This window comes from Onychomys torridus, chromosome 22 (assembly GCF_903995425.1).
Source record: "Onychomys torridus chromosome 22, mOncTor1.1, whole genome shotgun sequence".
Classification (NCBI taxonomy): domain Eukaryota; kingdom Metazoa; phylum Chordata; class Mammalia; order Rodentia; family Cricetidae; genus Onychomys; species Onychomys torridus.
Window position 1 is genome coordinate 11,339,377 of NC_050464.1, and position 18,504 is coordinate 11,357,880.

At 52.4% G+C, this 18,504-nt stretch overlaps 1 protein-coding gene across 1 annotated transcript in view; it reads left to right on the plus strand.

Moving 5' to 3' along the window:
• Snx8 (sorting nexin 8) overlaps window positions 1–18,504 on the plus strand; it is a 51,425-nt gene that overhangs the window by 27,407 nt on the left and 5,514 nt on the right. The window contains exons 2-8 of the mRNA XM_036172340.1: window positions 1,613–1,806; window positions 5,008–5,125; window positions 6,975–7,096; window positions 10,089–10,169; window positions 10,413–10,573; window positions 11,385–11,517; window positions 17,686–17,754. Coding sequence (XP_036028233.1) covers window positions 1,613–1,806; window positions 5,008–5,125; window positions 6,975–7,096; window positions 10,089–10,169; window positions 10,413–10,573; window positions 11,385–11,517; window positions 17,686–17,754 — 878 coding nt within the window. The remainder of the gene's footprint in view (window positions 1–1,612; window positions 1,807–5,007; window positions 5,126–6,974; window positions 7,097–10,088; window positions 10,170–10,412; window positions 10,574–11,384; window positions 11,518–17,685; window positions 17,755–18,504) is intronic.

The following is an 18,504-nucleotide window of genomic DNA, read 5'->3' on the forward strand; positions in this document are numbered from 1 at the left end:
CCTCTGCCTCCCTGGTACTTGGACTAAAGGTGTGCACCACCACTGCCCAATTTATATTTTAAATATAAAAATACTTAGAGCATTTTAAGAACATGTTATCATTTCAGAAAGCCTCTGGGTTGAATATGATGGTGCATCCCCTATAATGCCAGTACCTGGAAGGCTGAGGCAGAAGAATTACAACTTCCAGGTCATCCTCCCTACATACAAATATAATTGTAGCATGGGATACATGAGGCCCTGACTCAGAACACAAAAACAGAGAGCAAAGCCAATCATTTTTCATTATAGAGCCAGGGAGCTGATGCTCTTGGTGCAGTGCTTGCCACACAGGCACAAACCTGCGTTCCGCCTCCCAGAACCCACATACAAGGCCAGGGGCAGTGATGTGGAGGAGGCCAAGACGGGAGGGTCCCTGGATGAGGTGGGTCTCATACTTACCAACCTCGTTGAATTGATGAGTTCCAGGGAAAGGAAGAGACCCTGCCTAGTCCGTCATGGCTTGAGGGAATGAAGAAAGGACAGACACATGGACACGTACAGAAAAGCTGGGGTGGGTGTGTCGTGCTTGCTCTGATGGAGCAGCATCAATACACAACTAGGAACTCAGCACGGCAGGAGGGCCCAGCTAGGAGATCTGTAGGAGAGCAGTCTCAGGTTGCTAGTGTCTGGGGAGAGAAAGCTGCAGTTGTTAGTTCTTGCACACACTGGCCAGAGGTTCAGAAACACTTGTGCTTGGACCAGAAGCTTTGCCGTGCCTCTGAGCCTTGCCTGATGGGAAGAAGGCTTTGCCAGTTCCCGTGGGTCTGAGGCATGTCAAGGATATGGCTATGCCGTGTCACCAATACACATGCAGTCAGGTCTTCATCCACTTACACATTCATTCAGAGTGTCCTTGGCTCCCCGTAAGACCCAGTCTAAAAAAAAAAAAAAAAAATCAAAAACAAAAAGGGGTCGGGAGAGATGGCTCAGCAGTTTAGAGCATTGATTGGCTGCTCTCCCAGAGGACCCAGGTTCAATTCCCAGCACTACAGCTGACAATTGTCTGTTAATTCCAGGTCCAGGGCATCCAACACCCTCTTCTGACTTCATGGGCACTGCATGAACCTGCTACACACATACATGAAGGCAAACACACATACATATATTTTAAAATGAGGTAGATGGCATGAAGAATAACACGTGAGTCTGACCTCTGTTCTCCACACACTTGTGCACAGACACACAGGTTTACCAGCACCATCACGGTGGTGGTGTCTTTCTGTTGCTGTGATCCGTGTTTTCCTAGTGGCAGTGATGTGCAGTGATCTCTCCGAGTGCTTTTTGGCCACTGTACATCTTTGGAAGAATGTCTTTAGGAATTGCTTGTCTGTTGTTAAATTGCAAGCATTTCCTCCCTCCCTAACTGCACAGTAGTAGTTTTCCATGAACTTACCCATTCGCACAGATGAAGCCTCCTAGTTTCTTCTGGGTGCTGTAGCCTGGGGGGGGGGGTGGGTCTGGTGTGGCTTTGTGGCTGTGGCCAGAGTCCATGTGCTGAGCCAACACATGATACAGAGAGGCCCCACCCCCTGGGCAGCTGTCTACCTGTCATCTACCTTGTCTCCCCCAGGCCCACGAGCGTCCGAGGTCACTGAGCAGCGGCAGGACCTGGACCCCGGGCGAATGCAGATGCCGCAGGGGAATCCGTTGCTGCTGTCCTACACCCTGCAGGAGCTGCTGGCCAGGGACACGGTGCAGGTGGAGCTCATCCCTGAGAAGAAGGGCCTGTTCCTCAAGCATGTGGAATACGAAGTCTCCAGCCAGGTAACTGAGACTCACCAGTGTGCAGCAGCGGAAGTCACAGACCAGCCTGGGGCAGGGCGGTGGGAGATGGGTCTGGCTGGCTCTAGGGTGTGACCCAAAACCTGATGACGCAGTTGAGCTGGCCAGCCAACTTCTGAATACCTGCTGGTTCCAACTCAGCTGGGTCTCTATCAGGTCTATTCTTTGAGTGAAATCTTCTTTCTTAGGAATCTTAGCATCTCTCCCTGTGTCCGCTTTCCTAGTTCTCTTAGACAGGATCTTGCTACGTAACCCTGGCTGTCTGAACTCATGGTAATCCTAGTCCCCTGACCTTCTGAGAGTCTAGGCCTGAGCCACCAAGCCTGCTTTGTAGGAATCTTCTTTGTTTTTGTTTTTAAATGTTTTTGAGATAGGGTCTCACTGTGTATCCCAGGCTGGCTTTGAACTCTCAGAGATCTGCCTGCCTCTGTGTCTCAAACACTGGAATTAAAGGCCTCTGCCACCATGCCCAGCTACAGTTCTTTGGTCTCCAGGGTGCATACCTGTGGTGCTGTTGCCACTGTGCTGGTGTGCAGTATCAGCAATCCCCTGACGATCGGAACATCAGCCCTGGGGAATCTGGGTCCCGACCCTGCCCCCCATTTACAGGGGAGGGCCAGCTCATGCCCTTCACCCCTTTGGTGATGCCACCTCAGTGCTCAGCAGGTGGTATCCCTGTGGCACCACCTATCTTGGTCATTTTGTGCCTTCTTCTGTGGTTTTTTGGTGTCTTGCTCCAGTTAGGATGGGTTAGGGAGAGTTTTGCTGTCTGTCCTGTGATAGAGTAGTTCATGACTAACACCATCCTCTTGTCCTCAGAGCAGGGCCCACACCCTTCTGAGAAAGCACAGCCCTGGTTACACCAGGCTTAGTCTGAAAAGCTGTGAGCATTTCATCTCAGGACAAAGGCCCAGTGTGCAGGTGTCCTTCCTGTCACGGCGGACTGCCATGCCTGCCTGCCTGCCTGTCTGTCTGCCTGCCTGTCTGTCTCCCCTCCTCCTCCCATCTGCTCTCTTCTTCTTCCCTCTCCTCCCCTCCCTCCCTCCCTCCCCCCTCCCTCCCTCCCTTTTGAGGCAGTCTCACCATGTAACTGAGGCTAGCCTGGAAGTCCTAGGTACCCAGCTGACCCCGAGGTCACAGTCCTCTATATCTTCCCAGTGCTGGGATGGTAGGAGTGCTTTCTGCCTGGCTCTCTCTGCTCTGTAAAGTCAGGACTTGCAGGACGCTTGCTCACCAGCAGTGAAACTGTCCTGGGGCGTGTGGTGCAGGCCTGAGCTGGGGGGCCTCCTCAGGGATGCTGCAGGAACAGCAGGTCCACCTGCCATCCGTGGTCTTTCCTGGCTGCAGTAGAAGCTATGAGAAGTTGGGAAGGGTGCTCCCGGCTGCAGCAAAGCAGGCCTTGCTCCTGGTGGTGGTGGTGGGGGGGTTGTGTGTTTGTTTTTCAGACAGTTTCTCGGTGTAGTTTTGGAGCCTGTCCTAGAACTCACTCAGTAGACCAGGCTGGCCTCGAACTCACAGAGATCATCTGCCTGCCTCTGCCTCCTGAGTGCTGGGATTAAAGGCGTGCGCTGCCACCGCCGCCACCACCACCACCACCACCTTGACTTTTTTTTTTTTCTTTTTTTCTTGTTAGTGGGCTCTGTCTCCACGCCTCAGTGATAGGGACACAGGTGTGTGCCATCACACTACCATACCTCCTGGCTTTTACATGGATGCTGGAGATCTGGAGTCAGGTCCGCATGCTTGTGTACTGAGCACTGAACCTATCTAACCTTCTCCTCAGCCTCATGCTTTACTTTTTTCATTTTTTGGTTTTTTGAGACAGGGTTTCTTTGTGTGGCTTTTGGAGCCTATCCTGGATCTCACTCTGTAGATCAGGCTGGCCTGGAACTCACAGAGATCCGCCTCCCTCTGCCTCCAGAGTTCTGGGACTAAAGGTGTTCACCATCACAACCTGGCTTCTCATGCTTACTTTTTAAGAGCAGGATGATACCCATCTAAGAAGTGAAGAAGTCTCATCATGACAAAGAGTTATCTAAATGTTATAATTTATATTTCTATATAGAATTCTAAAACTTTTACATTTGGCAAAATCTTAGGCAGAGAGGATGAGGAATCTGGTAGCACTCCTGTGAGTTCTGTTGCACGGAGGGAAAAGGCAAAGAGGGCTGATGAAATGCATTGGTTGCAGGGCCTCAGGGCACAGGCATGGATTCCCAGTGACTTGGTAGGAGTTGAACTTCCAAGTAAGCCTGGAGTACAATATGAGTTCAGGGCTAGCCTGGGCAGCTTAGTGAGATCTGATTTCAAAAAGTAAAATGAGGGCTGGGGCTGGGGCTCAGTGGTAGAGCACCTGCCTAGAATCCCCCAGTGAGGGGGTGGGGTGTGGCTCAGTGGTAGAGCACCTGCCTAGAATCCCCCAGTGAGGGGTTGGGGTGTGACTCAGTGTAGATCACCTGCCTAGAATCCCCCAGTGAGGAGCTGGGGTGTGGTTCAGTGGTAGAACACCTGCCTAGAATCCCCCAGTGAGGGGCTGGAGTGTGGCTCAGTGGTAGAGCACCTGCCTAGAATCCCCCAGTGAGGGGCTGGGCTGGGGCTCAGTGGTAGAGCCCCTGCCTAGAATCCCCCAGTGAGGGGCTGGAGTGTGGCTCAGTGGTAGAGCACCTGCCTAGAATCCCCCAGTGAGGGGCTGGGGTGTGGCTCAGTGGTAGAGCACCTGCCTAGAATCCCCCAGTGAGGGGCTGGGGAGTGGCTCAGTGGTAGAGCACCTGCCTAGAATCCCCCAGTGAGGGGCTGGGGAGTGGTTCAGTGGTAGAGCCCCTGTCTAGAATCCCCCAGTGAGGGGCTGGAGTGTGGCTAAGTGTAGATCACCTGCCTAGAATCCCCCAGTGAGGAGCTGGGGTGTGGCTCAGTGGTAGAGCACCTGCCTAGAATCCCCCAGTGAGGGGCTGGGGTGTGGCTCAGTGGTAGAGCACCTGCCTAGAATCCCCCAGTGAGGGGCTGGGGTGTGGCTCAGTGGTAGAGCCCCTGCCTAGAATCCCCAGTGAGGGGCTGGGGTGTGGCTCAGTGGTAGAGCCCCTGCCTAGAATCCCCCAGTGAGGGGCCGGGGTGTGGCTCAGTGGTGGGGCCCCTGCTTGGCGTGGTTGCTGATGCCCTGCTTGCCATGCTTCTTCTGTTTTGTAGCGCTTCAAGTCCTCCGTGTACAGACGCTACAATGACTTTGTGGTCTTCCACGAAGTGCTGCTTCACAAATTCCCGTACCGCATGGTGCCAGCCCTTCCACCCAAGAGAGTGCTGGGAGGTAAGACCGGGTTCTGGGAGGCCCAGTGAAGTGGGAACAAGCTGCCCTCCTGGGTGGCATGGTGCTGGGTGGACCCACTCTAGCCCAGGATACTCCTTCTCACGGTCTAGGATGGGCTGGCAGCAGGCCTGCAGCACACGCGCACCCTGGAGGTTCTGTGGTGATAGCTGTGGCTTAGCCCTACTCTGGAGGGGGGTGGCCAGCCTGGGGTGCCTTCTGGCCTCAGGGGTGCCTCTGCAGGGTGCTTGAGGCTGTATGTGGGCCTGCTTCTTGTAGGGCGCCAGTCCTCACGGGATCTATTCATTGCTTTTCTTGTTGCTGTAACCAAATGCCCGGCAAAAGCGGGGTGAGGAGGGGAGGTGCCATCCGTCGTGGTGGGGGCAGGCATGGCAGCAGGAGGCAGTGGTTCCGCTGCATCCACAGTCAGGAAGCAAAGGTGCAGGGCTCAGCTCCTCTTCTTGACCTCAGGCCAGGGAATAGAGCTGGCCACCTTTAGGGTGTGTCTCCCCCTTCCAGTAACTGTTCCCTAGAAACTCCCTCACAGACGTGCCCAGAACTGGTCTCCTAAGTGATTCCAGATCCTGTCATTCAAGCTGACAATAGAAACCATTAAAGGGGTAATGCCAGTCATGATGGCTGAGGCAGGAGGATCATGAGTTCCAGGCCACTCTGGGCTATACCAGACCCTGTCTCTCCAACAGAAAAGTAAGACTTTATGCACAGACAAGGCGCAGAGACGGCCAGTTCCCATTCTCCCTGTCCCCACCTCTCTAGTGAAATTGAACGTGCAAGGAAGGAACTTGGTTGGGTTTTATGTAGTGATCAGCTTCTACCATCCTGAACCTCCTCAATGTGGATATAAACACGCTTCCATTGTATACCCGCTGGGTGGCTCAGTTTCTGATGGCCTGGCCTCCTTCCCAGCCCTCTCTGCGTCTGGGACAGCTGTGCTCCCCACTGACCAATCAGCTGCCAGGAAGGGACCTTTGCCTGTATCCAAGCTGGCTGTATCCAGGCAGGGCTTAGTACCTGGAGGCTCTGGGCAAACAGTGTCACCTGACTTAGCATTTCTGAGAGCTCAGCCTTCAAGGACACCTGGAGGGCTTGAGGTGGGGTGGGTATGGGTATGGGCCTTATCTCACTGTCTTTTTCTTTTTGCTTTTTTAGTTTGAGACAGGCAGTCCTGGCTGCCCTAGAACTTCCTATTTAGCTCAGGTTGGTCTCTGCCTCCCGAGTGTTGGGATTAAAAGCATGTGCCACCACACCTGACTTGGTATTTGTGTGAAAGGATCTCACTCTAACTTGGATAAGCCTGGAACTCACTGAGATTACAATCTTCCAGCCTCAGCCTCCCAAGTGCTGAAATTAATGGCCTGTGCCATCATGCCTGCCCTAATAATGATAAACTTGTAAGTTATGAGCACAGGATGTGGAGCTGCTTTAGCACGGTGAAGCTGTGTGCTTGTAGTGATGGTATAGCCACATCCTCCTAAGTCGCCTGTGCTGTAGGTGGCTGTGTAGAATCACATTGCTTCCCCAAACTGTTCTTTGTGTGACCTAGGTCTTGCTCTGTGGTCCAGCCTGACCTCAGACACTGCGTAGCTCAGGCTGTATTCCATCTTGCTATAGTCTTCTTTCCTCTGCCTCCCAAGTGCCAGGAACAGAGACGTGTGCCACCACACCCAACCTCCCCGTGTTCTTCACTGACACGGTCAGTCTTGGCTATTCCTGCACCCATGTGTGACTTGGGCTTGGAGGTGGCGCTCCATTGCCCTCTGGTGAGATGCTCGGAAGCTTGCTGTGAGCAGGGGCTCTGCCAACTCCGTGGTGACCCTGTACTCTTCTCCAGCCGACAGGGAGTTCATCGAGGGCCGCCGGAGGGCCTTGACGCGCTTCATCAACCTGGTGGCCCGGCACCCGCCCTTCTCAGAGGACGTGCTTCTCAAGCTCTTCCTCTCTTTCAGTGGCTCAGTAAGTGTGTCCCTCAGGGTCCTGTCCTGGGTGGAATCCTGGGGCCCCAGACTCTTGCTGCATTCTTTTCTTTGTTTGAGACCTGTTTGCACACTTAGGCTGGCCCAGCATGGGCTCATATTGAAGGCAATCCTCCTGTCTCAGCCTCCCCAGTGCTGGGAGACCATACCTGGGTTTTATTCCCTGCGCCTGTGTTTCTCCTTTTCCTTGTTTGAATGTGCAGAGTGGATTTGTGATTGACAGAGCAAGGTTTCTCTCTGAAGTATAGGCTAGGCATCATTTTAAAGAGGCTTCTTAGTGTGACTTAGAGGCTTTGTGTACCTTTGGCATGGTCCGCTGGAGACAGAATCTTTCCTCCAGCAGGAGTGTGGTGGAGTCTAGGGCAGGGCATTGTGTGTGCCTATGTTAGGAATCAGAGCCCGGTGTTCTCTAGACAGCACTGTGCCCAGGGGCGAACCCAAGAGTTCTTAATTGTAGGTACCGCCAGTTCATCTTGGCAAGTGGATTCTGTGATGGGTGGGCAGGGTGGGGAGGGTAATGTGTGTTTGAATGGGCACTCAGGGCCTTCCAGCCCTTACCCAGCTGCAGGGCAGGGGACATAGGGGCAGTCAGGAGTAAGCCCAGTTTGTTTTGTGTGCTTTTGTGTGTGGAATATGTACATGTGAGTACCTGTGTCTGTGTATGCATGCTGAGGGTAGAGGAGTGTGTCAGGTGTTCTGTTCTATCCTTCTTCACCTCACTCTCTAGAGACAGGGTCTTTCAATGAGCTGTCTCCCCAAAACAGCTGGCTTTTGCACTTGATTTTACTTCCCCAAGGGGCAGCTGGCCTCTTTAGGAAGGTCCCAGGCTTTTACTTTAATCGGGTGATACCCGGGTAAGTCTCCCCCACAGTGGATAGATAGTGTAGGTGCTTATCGCCTTGTTTGTTTGTTTTTGTGGTGCCTCCTTTGACCCCTCGAGTCTCATGCATGGTAGGTAGCTACCTGCCCTCTGATGAGACTGCTAGCCCGAGTGTGGCCTTCGAGCCTGGGGTGCAGTGGTATTGAATTCCAGAGCAGGAATGAGGGTGGAATCAGGAAGTCACCTGCACTCCAGACAGAGACAAGGAGGTCAGGTGCAGAGGGTACGGCCCTCTTTATGGTCACAGGAAGGTCTCTTGTCTCTTTGTCTATCCGTGGATGGTATCTGTGGGTCTGTAATGTCCCTGGTCCTCGGTTTCCCTTTTTGATAAAAGAAAATTAGAAATTGTCTTTAAGCTCTTCACACAGGCTTGGCTGCCCACTGTGTGTTTCTGTGTTCCCCAGGTGACCCTTTGCCTGATTTGAAGGCTTGGCTTTGCCAGTGAGGCTTCCGTCCAGGGCCACATGTGAGGGCCTGGCCTGGGACCACTGCCCCTACCTTTCCTTTCCCACCAGCTGTCACAGCCTTCTGCAGTTCCCAACCCTGAGGATCTGTTTACAGGAAGTCCATGGCCGGGTGGAGTCTGCAGGGTCTCGTGGCCCTGTGTATCTGGGGTCCATGCCGAGCCTGTTATAGGTGGAACTCTGATTCTGGACAGGGCCTGCCTTGCTGTCTGCTGGAGGTGTGATTCTGGACAGGGGCCTGCCTCGCTCTCTGCTGGAGGTGTGATTCTGGACAGGGCCTGCCTCGCTCTCTGCTGGAGGTGTGATTCTGGACAGGGCCTGCCTCCTTTTCTACTGGAGGTGTGATTCTGGACAGGGCCTGCCTCGCTGTCTGCTGGAGGTGTGATTCTGGACAGGGGCCTGCCTCGCTGTCTGCTGGAGGTGTGATTCTGGACAGGGCCTGCCTCCTTTTCTACTGGAGGTGTGATTCTGGACAGGGCCTGCCTCGCTGTCTGCTGGAGGTGTGATTCTGGACAGGGCCTGCCTCCTTTTCTACTGGAGGTGTGATTCTGGACAGGGACCTGCCTCACTCTCTGCTGGAGGTGTGATTCTGGACAGGGCCTGCCTCGCTGTCTGCTGGAGGTGTGATTCTGGACAGGGCCTGCCTCCTTTTCTACTGGAGGTGTGATTCTGGACAGGGGCCTGCCTCACTCTCTGCTGGAGGTGTGATTCTGGACAGGGCCTGCCTCGCTCTCTGCTGGAGGTGTGATTCTGGACAGGGCCTGCCTCGCTCTCTGCTGGAAGTGGGGCTTGGCTGTGCTCCTGTCCTTCTGTTGGCCTCTTTCCTACAGTTTAACCCCAAAGAGTCTGTGAGAAGCAAAGACATTCTGGAATGCCGGTGGACTAGCAAGTGCACAAAAGCAAGTTTTTCCTCAGAAGGGACTGCCTCTATTTTTACTTTTTTTTTTTTTTTTTTTTTTTTTTTGAGACAGGGACTGGAACTCAGGAGTTATCCCCCTGCTTCAGCCTTCTGGGTTCTGGGGTTGTAGGCATGTACCACCACATCCAACTCCTAAGAAGCTTATGTTTGTCTGCCTCCCCCAGCCCCCTCTTAATATTTTGAGTGTCTGTGGTGTATGTGTACTATGTGTGCAGATGTACATGCCTGTGTGCATGCCTGTGTGTGCATACATGGAGACTGAAGGAGGACATCTGGTGTCCTGCTCGGTCACTTTCTGCCTTACTCCTTTGAGACAGGGTCTCTCACTGAACCTGGAGCTAGGCAGGCCACCAGAAAGTGCCAGCCATCCTGTCTCCATCCCCCAGTGCTGGGTCACAGGCACATGAGGCAACCCCTGGCTTTTGACTCGGGTTCTGGGGATTCTGAATTGGGTCCTCATGCTTGGGTAGCAAGTGCTCTTACCCACTGGACCATCTCCACAGCCCCTCTTTCTTGAGACAGGGTCTTGTGTGTAGCCCATGCTGGCCTGGAGCTCGCTCTCTCTCCTGATGAAGTCAGCTGGGTGCTGAGATGACAGACAAGCATCACCCACCTAGCTCTCTCGTTGTTGGACTTCTAAGGAGCTCGCTTGTTCTCAGCCAGGTCCGGGGCCGACAGCAGAGGGTGAAGCTCCCTCTTTCTCTTTCAGGATGTTCAGCACAAGCTCAAGGAGGCGGCCCAGTGCGTGGGAGATGAATTCACGAACTGTAAGCTGGCTGCTAGGGCCAAGGTAGTTTTCTGATTTTGGGTGTTCCTCCCCCTTTTAAGCAGAAGAACGGTAGTGCTAACCCTTGATGATCCTCAGCATGCCTGTGTTGGGCGGTGGGGGTCACACCATTATCCACCGCCTGTCCTTGTTGGATCGATCTCCTGGGAGTGGGGTTCGGCTTATAGCAGGCAGGCTCCAGGATGTCCTCCTCTTTCTGAGAGTAAGCAGCAGGCCACTATCTCTTTTCTTGCCACCCATTTCTAGGACTTCCTCCCACCTGACATCCAGACCCAGTTTGCCATGAGTCGGGAGCTGATTCGAAATGTCTACAACAGCTTCTACAAGCTTCGAGACAGAGCTGAGCGGATCGCATCCCGGGCCATCGACAACGCTGCTGATCTTCTCATATTCGGGAAGGAGCTCAGGCATGTGGCCCTGTAGGGACTGTGGCATGAATCAGGTGGGGGGCTGGGTCTGCCTACCATCCTGACCCACTGCACTGCAGGAAGGGGAAGAGTAGATCCACAGGTGGCGGGAGGGGGCAGGAGGAAGCAGTGGAGGGGCATTATGCAGGGCTCTGGGGTCCTTGCACACCTCCCATGGCTGCACATCCAGTAGTCTCCTTGGCACCTTCCACACCGCTGTGAGAAAGCACCTGGAAGTGGCAACTTAAGGTGTGAATTGGCTCTCAGTTTCTGGGTACTGTCTGTCCATCGTGGTTGGAAGGCATGATAGGCATGACGGCAGGAGCAGGGGGCGACTGGTCATGTGACATCTGCAGTCAGGAGGCAGAGAGAGATGGATGCTGGGGCTCAGCTCACTTCCTCCTAGACCAGGGGTGTGTGGGTCTTCCAACCTCAGTTAACCCAGTCTACAAACTCCCTCGTAGACTTGCCAGAGGGTTGGTTTCCATGGTGATTCCAGACCCTCCCAGGTTGACAGTATTAACCAACACAAATGTTAAAAAACAAAACCAAAAAACCAAAACTGTTTGCCTTGGTGAGGGCAGCCAGTGGCAGACCAAGCTCCACCAGCACACAGAGCTTCGGGTGGTGTCGGCAGTAGCAGTGATTTCCTGGGTCTGAAGGGGCCCCGAGAGCTGCTGCCTTCCTCGCCTACTCCCAAAGGTCCTACTGAACCTTTGGAGGATCAGCTACCTCCCTGGAGCCCTGACCCTCCTGGAAACACACACCCAGGGGAGGGACAGGCAGGCGAGTGTGTGTTCTGTTCCCACAGTGCTTTAGGCTCAGACACAACCCCTCTGCCCTCCTGGGCTGCGCTGCACCTCAGCACCTGGGGCTCCCTGAAGCACGCACTCAAAGGCCTGTCGGTGGAATTCGCACTGCTTGCAGACAAGGCCGCTCAGCAGGTGAGTGGCCCCCTTCGCCATGGGTCCCCTGTCCCTGAACGCTGTCCTGTGCGGTGGAGCACCCTGTGCTTAGCCTGCCTTTGAGAGCTCTGAGTGGAGACTGCCTGTGCCCATCTGTTCTGGGCGGCTCCCCGTGAGCCATTGATGCTTCTGAGAAGGCCGCTAGTGACAAAAACAGATCGGGTCCTTGTCCCCAGGCCTGGCGTTACTGAGGTTAAATGGATCTGTCCTTGGCACTGTAGGCCTGAGCTTGCAGTTTGCTTCTGGATGGACCACATACTTCCCATTGTGCCAGCTTGTGCGCGGCAACCAGTGATTTAACCCGTTGGAATAATAACTAAGTGCCCAGTACCCAGAACTTCCTCCTCTGTATCCACTTAACCTCAAAAAGTTCTGCCGCTGTGTGTGCAGGAACTCTTCTTATTTTCAAATGTATTTATTTATTTTTGTTGTGTGTAGTGAACCAAGGGCCTTGCACATGTTAGGCATGTGCTCTACCACTGAGCCACACCCAGCCCCTCACTGGGGATTCTAGGCAGGGGCTCTACCACTGAGCCACACCCCAGCCCCTCACTGGGGGATTCTAGGCAGGTGATCTACCACTGAGCCACACCCCAGCCCCTCACTGGGGGATTCTAGGCAGGTGCTCTTCCACTGAACCACACCCCAGCCCCTCACTGGGGATTCTAGGCAGGGGTTCTACCACTGAGCCACACCCCAACCCCTCACTGGGGGATTTTAGGCAGGTGTTCTACCACTGAGTCACACCCCAGCTCCTCACTGGGGGTTGCTAGGCAGGTGCTCTACTATTGAGTCACACCCCAGCCCCCTCACTGGGGGATTCTAGGCAGGTGCTCTACTATTGAGTCACACCCCAGTCCTTCACTGGGGGATTCTAGGAAGGTGCTCAGCCACAGAGCTACTGCACTAGCCCTCTTTTTACTTTTTGGGTCTTTATTGTTGAGACAGGGTCTCACTAAGTTGTCTATCCTTGAACTTACAATCCTCCTGCATCTGCCTTCTGAGTAGCTGGCGCTGTCTGGGATGCCACTCAAGCTGCAGTTATAAATAAGTTGCTATCTTTATTGAAGCCCTGCTCAGGACCAGAGCATTTCAGTTGCCTGTCTGGAGTGATGCACCTGCTGGGGACTTGGGGGAGTTTTTCAGTAGAGACTGGAAGCTCAGGGCCCAGGAGGTTTCTGTTGAAGAGGGAATTTGACCTCTTTGCTTGTGTGGAAAGTCCCTGATTTTCTTCCTCCCAGAGCCGGTGTGTGCCCTTTAGAAATGTGCCTGTGTTTTCCTAATGTGTGTACAGATAGGTACACATGTGTGTGTTCACAGGTGACTGGAGGTCAGGAGACAACTTCACATGTCATCTTTAAAGATGCCATCCACCTCTTCTGAGACAGGGTTATTTGTCACCCTGGAATTCACCAATTAGGCCAGAGATGCTCATGTCTCCATCTCCCAGCACTGGGAGTACAAGTGAGAGCCATTATACCCTCAATTTTCATGTGGGCTCTGAGGTTCGAACTTGGGTCCTCATCCCTGCAAGGCCAGCACTTTATACTGTCTCCCCAACCCTCAGTGTTGGTATCTTTCACCTTTTTAATTCAAAAAAGATCTTATTTATGTGTATGCATCTGTGTCTGTATAATAAGTGTTTGTGCACATGTGTGCAAGTGCCTGAGGAAGTCAGAAGAGGGTATCAGATCACCAGGACATGGCCTTTCAGTAGATTGTGAGCCACCTTGTGTGGGTGCTGGAACTGAATCCAGGTCCTCTGCAAGAGCAGCAAGTGCTCTTACCACCGAGCTGTCTCTCTAGCCCCCTAGTTTTTAAGCTTCCACTTATTTATTGTATGGGAGGGGTGGTGCATGTGTGCCACAGTGTGCATGTGGAGGTCAGAGGTCACTTACAGGAGCGGGTTGTCTCCTACGGCATGGATCCTGGGGATTGAACTCAGCTCTGAAGGTTGGTATCTTTTCCCACTGAGCCACCTCATTAGTCCTCTTAATCAATGTAAGTTTATTCCTTCTCATTGTTAGTGCCCTTCTCCAAGGTAGACAGGGCCAAGGCTTGAGGTGTCAGGGGCTTGCCAGGATGGAGAGGCAGGGGCTTGGGCAAGGCCTGTGCTTTGTAGTGTGTATGCCATGACATTGCCGTAGTAACTTTGGCCCTTGGACCTCGGGTGTAAGAGGGTCGAACTAGATCATCAATTTATCTTCCATCCTTTTTTATTTTTTGTTTGCACATGTGTGTGTGCATGCATCTGCATGGGCACTGGCCTGGGTGTAACACAGTGCATGTGTGGAGGTCGGAGGACAACTTTGGAGAGCCCCCTCTCTCTTCCCTTCTCCTTTGTTGAGGCAGGGTCTCTTATGTCCGCAGCGCTGTATACTCTGGGTGGTCACCTGAGAGCCTCCAAGTGTTTTCCCGTTTCTGTTTCCGACCCTGGAGTTAACCAGATGTTTGGTGTGAGTTTGGGGGTTGAACTCGGTTTATCATCAGGCTTGCTTTCACAGCAGGAGTGTTCAACCACTGAGTCCCCTCAATGGCCCCAACTATTTTCTTTTTTTCTTTCTTTTTTTTCCTCTCCTTTTTTTTTTTTTTTTTTTTTTTTTTTGAGACAAGGTCTCACTATATGCATCCCTGGCTGGTCTGGAACTCCACCTGCCTCTGCTACCACATGCACACCTCTACAGCATGTGCCACCATGCCCTTGTCAACTATTTTCTTTGTTAAATACGTGTGCTTGTGGAGGCCAGAGAACAATTGGGAGTCAGTCCTCTTCCTCCCACGTGGGCCTGGGCATTGAACTCAGTTGTTGGTTTTGGCAGTAAACGTCCTACCTGGCTGAGCCCTCCCACCAGCCCAGACTACTTTGTTTTTTATAAGTGTAGCTATCCTCCAAGTGTGGGTTCAAGAATCATGCATGAAGCCGTTTGTCACAGACTGGGCAGGCCTCTGTACACATTGGGAAGCCTTGGGTCAGGCTCTGTGATTCTTCAGAGTACTGGACAACAGTCTCTGCCCAGGGCCTTTCCGAGCCAACTGGTTCCATCTTGAAGTTCATGCATCCAGAGCTCTGGGTGAGAATAAGTACCTTGAGGCTCCCCCCAGCCCTGTGCTTCTTTAACATTTTCGAGATCTTTATTGAAACTTAACTTGGGGGGGGGGGATGTACTGCTTCTTTGATTTTCCTCTTATTCCTTAGGTACATTGAAGTTAATGGAATTTTGTTTTGCTTAGTTTAGAGTGTTAGATTTTTTTGGGGGGTGGACAGGGTTCTCACTTTGTTCCTGAAGCTGAGCTGCTACTGACTTTGTAACCAAGCCTGGCCTTGAACTTGTGGTCCTCTGCCTCAGCCTCCTGAGTGCTGGGATTACAGGTGTGCACCAACATGCCCAGCTTGGTGTGCATGCCAGTGTGCAGATGTCAGAAGAGGATGTTGGGGGTCTCTCTTCATCATTGTGCACTGTTCCTTGAAACAGCGTCTTGCACTGAACCTGGAGCTAGGCAGGCGGCCAACAAGCCCCACTGATCCTCCTGTCCCTGCCTCACAGCATTGAGGTACAGTTGTGCAAGCGGCCACCCCAGCTTTCCCTGAGCACTGGGATCTGAGTTCAGGTCTACATGCACATGCTTGTCTAGCAAGTGCTCCTACCTATGGAGGAATCAATGGCTCCAGATGCTGTGCTGTTACCTTTCCTAAAGGCATGTGCTGGGATGGTCAGGGGCTCTCTTTAGACCAGGCTGGTCTCGAACTTACAGAGCTCCGCTACCTCTTGTTTTTGATCAGGTCTTTTTTTTTTTTTTTTTTTAAATATTTATTTATTTATTATGTGTATAGTGTTCTGTCTGCATGTGTCCCTGCAGGCCAGAAGAGGGCACCAGATCTCATTACAGATGGTTGTGAGCCACCCATGTGGTTGCTGGGAATTGAACTCAGGACCTCTGGAAGAGCAGCCAGTGCACTTAACTGCTGAGCCATCTCTCCAGCCCCTTGATCAGGTCTTACACACACAGATGGGATTTGGTGGCCAGTGAGTCAGAATCCCCTTTCCTACTATAGCAGGGAGAAAGCCCCAGAATGTCGAGTAGGCCAGGATGACTATGTCAGCTGGTGTTTCCCTTTCTTTTGCTTTGTTTTTATTTTTAAGATTTATTTATTATGTGTACAATGTTCTGCCTGCATGCCAGAAGAGGGCACCAGATCTCATCATAGATAGTTGTGAGCCATCATATGGGTGCTGGGAATTGAACTCAGGACCTCTGGAAGAGCAGTCGGTGCTCTTAACCTCTGAGCCATCTCTCCAGCTCCACCCCCACTTTTTTAAAATCATTATCATGTGTGTGATGTATTCATGTGTATGCATTTGTGTAGAAGCCAGATGTTTACATCATGTGTCTATATGTTATTCTTCATCTTTTTTTAATTTTAAAAATGAATTTATTTTATGTGTATGAATGTTTTGAACCATGTGAGTGCCTAGTACCAGTAGATGCCAAAAATGGGCAGTGGATTCCGTGGGATTGAAATGGTCAGTTCTGAGCTGCCACATGGGTGCTAGGTTTTGAGCCCAGGTCCTCTGTAAACGTAACCAGTGCTCTTAGCTGTTGAGCCATCTCTCTAGCTCCTCCATCTTTTTCCTTTCTTTAAAAAGGTATTTGTTTCTTTGTTTATCTGGGTAGGGTCTCACTGTGTATCCTTGGCTGGCCCGGCACTCACAGAGATCCCTCTGCCTCAGCCCCTCGAGTTTGCCACCATACCCAGCTCCATCTTACTTTTTGAGATAGAGTATCTCACTGAACCTCGGGCTCTCCAGTTCAGTTAGGTCAGATAGCCAGCAAGCTTTCGAGCTCCTGGGTTTGTCTGCCCCCAGCCCCAGCTCTGGGATTACATGACGCATGGTACCATGCCTGGCTTTTTATGTGAGTGCTGGGAATCTGAACTCGGGTCCTCGTGTTTGCATGGCAAGCATTTTGCTGTCTGAGCCACCTCTCCAAGCTTCTCGCCTTACTTGGAAAACCTTTGGCTCACCTGTTAATTTCCTGGAACTTATTACCTAGTATCTGAACTGGCTGCAGTCCTGAGACTGAATTACTTGGGAACCCCCTGATTTAGTGACCTTAAGCTTAGGGGGACATCCAGAGTCCCCCTGAGGTGGCCACATCCGACTCGCAGTCCAGATCCTGTGTTTCCATCAAAATGTCTTCATTTCCTGTCAGTCTTCTGCCTCCTCTTACCACATGATTCTTCGTGCACAAGTTGATGTGCGGCTTCTGGGGTGAGCATATCTCTTGGCTGCTGCTGGAGTACTAGGAGCTTAAGGCATGTGTTACCTGGGACATGTGTATGTGCACATATATGGGCAGTATGCACATGGCTGCCATGTGTCTCCAGAGTGCTTCTGCTGCATGTATGTTGGAAGCCAGGCAGCATCTGGGCCACTGTTCATCCTTGTCCTCAAGGTACCATGGATGAGTTTTGGCACTGGGCTTTTCCCTCACAGTTATCATGTTGCCCGTATACAACATCCCGAGCCTGTATCCTCTGTCCCATCCCCCCATGCTCTAGCTTCCTCTGCGGTTCTTCCTTTACCCCGTGTTCCCTGGAAGTGCCACAATGTCTAGGTTCACTACTTCATTCATGCTTCCCCCATGCCAGACCTCTCTGGTCTCTCCATATTCCTTTCCAGACCTCTTTCCCTGTTGTTAAAGTGCCTGTCTCCCAGCATCCTTCCTCCGTCTGTCTCCCTTTGGACATGCGTAGCTTCAAAGAGAAGCAGTTCAGCGTTGGGCAGAGCTGCTGGGACAGCATGAGGTGTGGCTCTGTCCTACCTGGGAGACACTGCATGTGGAAAGCCTAAGGGAGACATATCTGGAGTGGAGAAGGTGCTTTCCTGTCCTCATAACTGCCAGGTTTGAGGACATTGCCGCCTGGACCTGCAGGGCCCTCCATGGGAAACTGGGCCTCCTGAAGCCTGACCTGCCAGGCTGTGGTTGGGGAGTGAGCTCTCCAGGGGGTGCTTGGTTCTAGGTGGCATATTTTGGTTAACTTTAACTCACCCCTGTTCTCTGAACTGTGGTTAGGTATGGGGTGAGTTCCCAGGTGGATGCTGGGCCCTGGGTGCTGCATGTTGGTTAACTCACCCTTGTTCCTAGGGTAAAAAGGAAGAGAATGATGTGGTGGAGAAGCTGAACCTCTTCTTGGATTTGCTGCAGTCCTACAAAGTGAGTCCCCAGCATTCTGTCTGAAAGCGACCTTGGGGATTGTTGAAGGATGTGAGGTTAAGGTTATGCAGGAAAGGGACTGTTGTGATTTTGTGTGACTTTTCCTGAGGAGAGATGCAAAGAAGCATCTGTTCCCCCCAGACGTTCACTGACAGACCAGGAGAGAGGGTCTGCCTACATCCAGCTGCTGAAGTTATGGGACTGGTTCCAGAAGCGAGCGTGGGCTCATAGCTGGCTGTACCACTAAAGTGTAGTCCCACTCCCTATTCCGTTTTTACCTCGTAGTTAATCTTGGGGGGATCCTATAAGTCCCCCCATCCTCCATGAGGGAGTGCCAGCAGGCATGATCTCGTAAGGAGCTCATGTGCGTCGTCACAGCTGCTCTACTTCAAGATGGCGCTGGTCACACCTGACCAGAAGGAAACCTGTCTGCTTCAGGGTCCCCTAGGCTTGCTCAGGGCTTCTACTAGCACCCCAGAAAAGATCACAAATTGAGGGGAGATAATTGTAGTATGTGGTAGAAACCAAGATGAGTATGTATGACTGTTGGGCCCTCTGTGAGTGACTGGGGCCCTGGTCCATGCAGGGGCTTTACTGCTTCTCATGTGCGAGGATTCCGGGAAGCCAGGCTGAGCTTATGGCCGAGCAACTTTTCAGAGTGTGCAGCATCCATAGAGGGGTGGACCACTTGATGGAGCTAGAGAAACCTTCATTACTGAAGAGCACTCCAGAGAGGGGATGTTTTAGAAG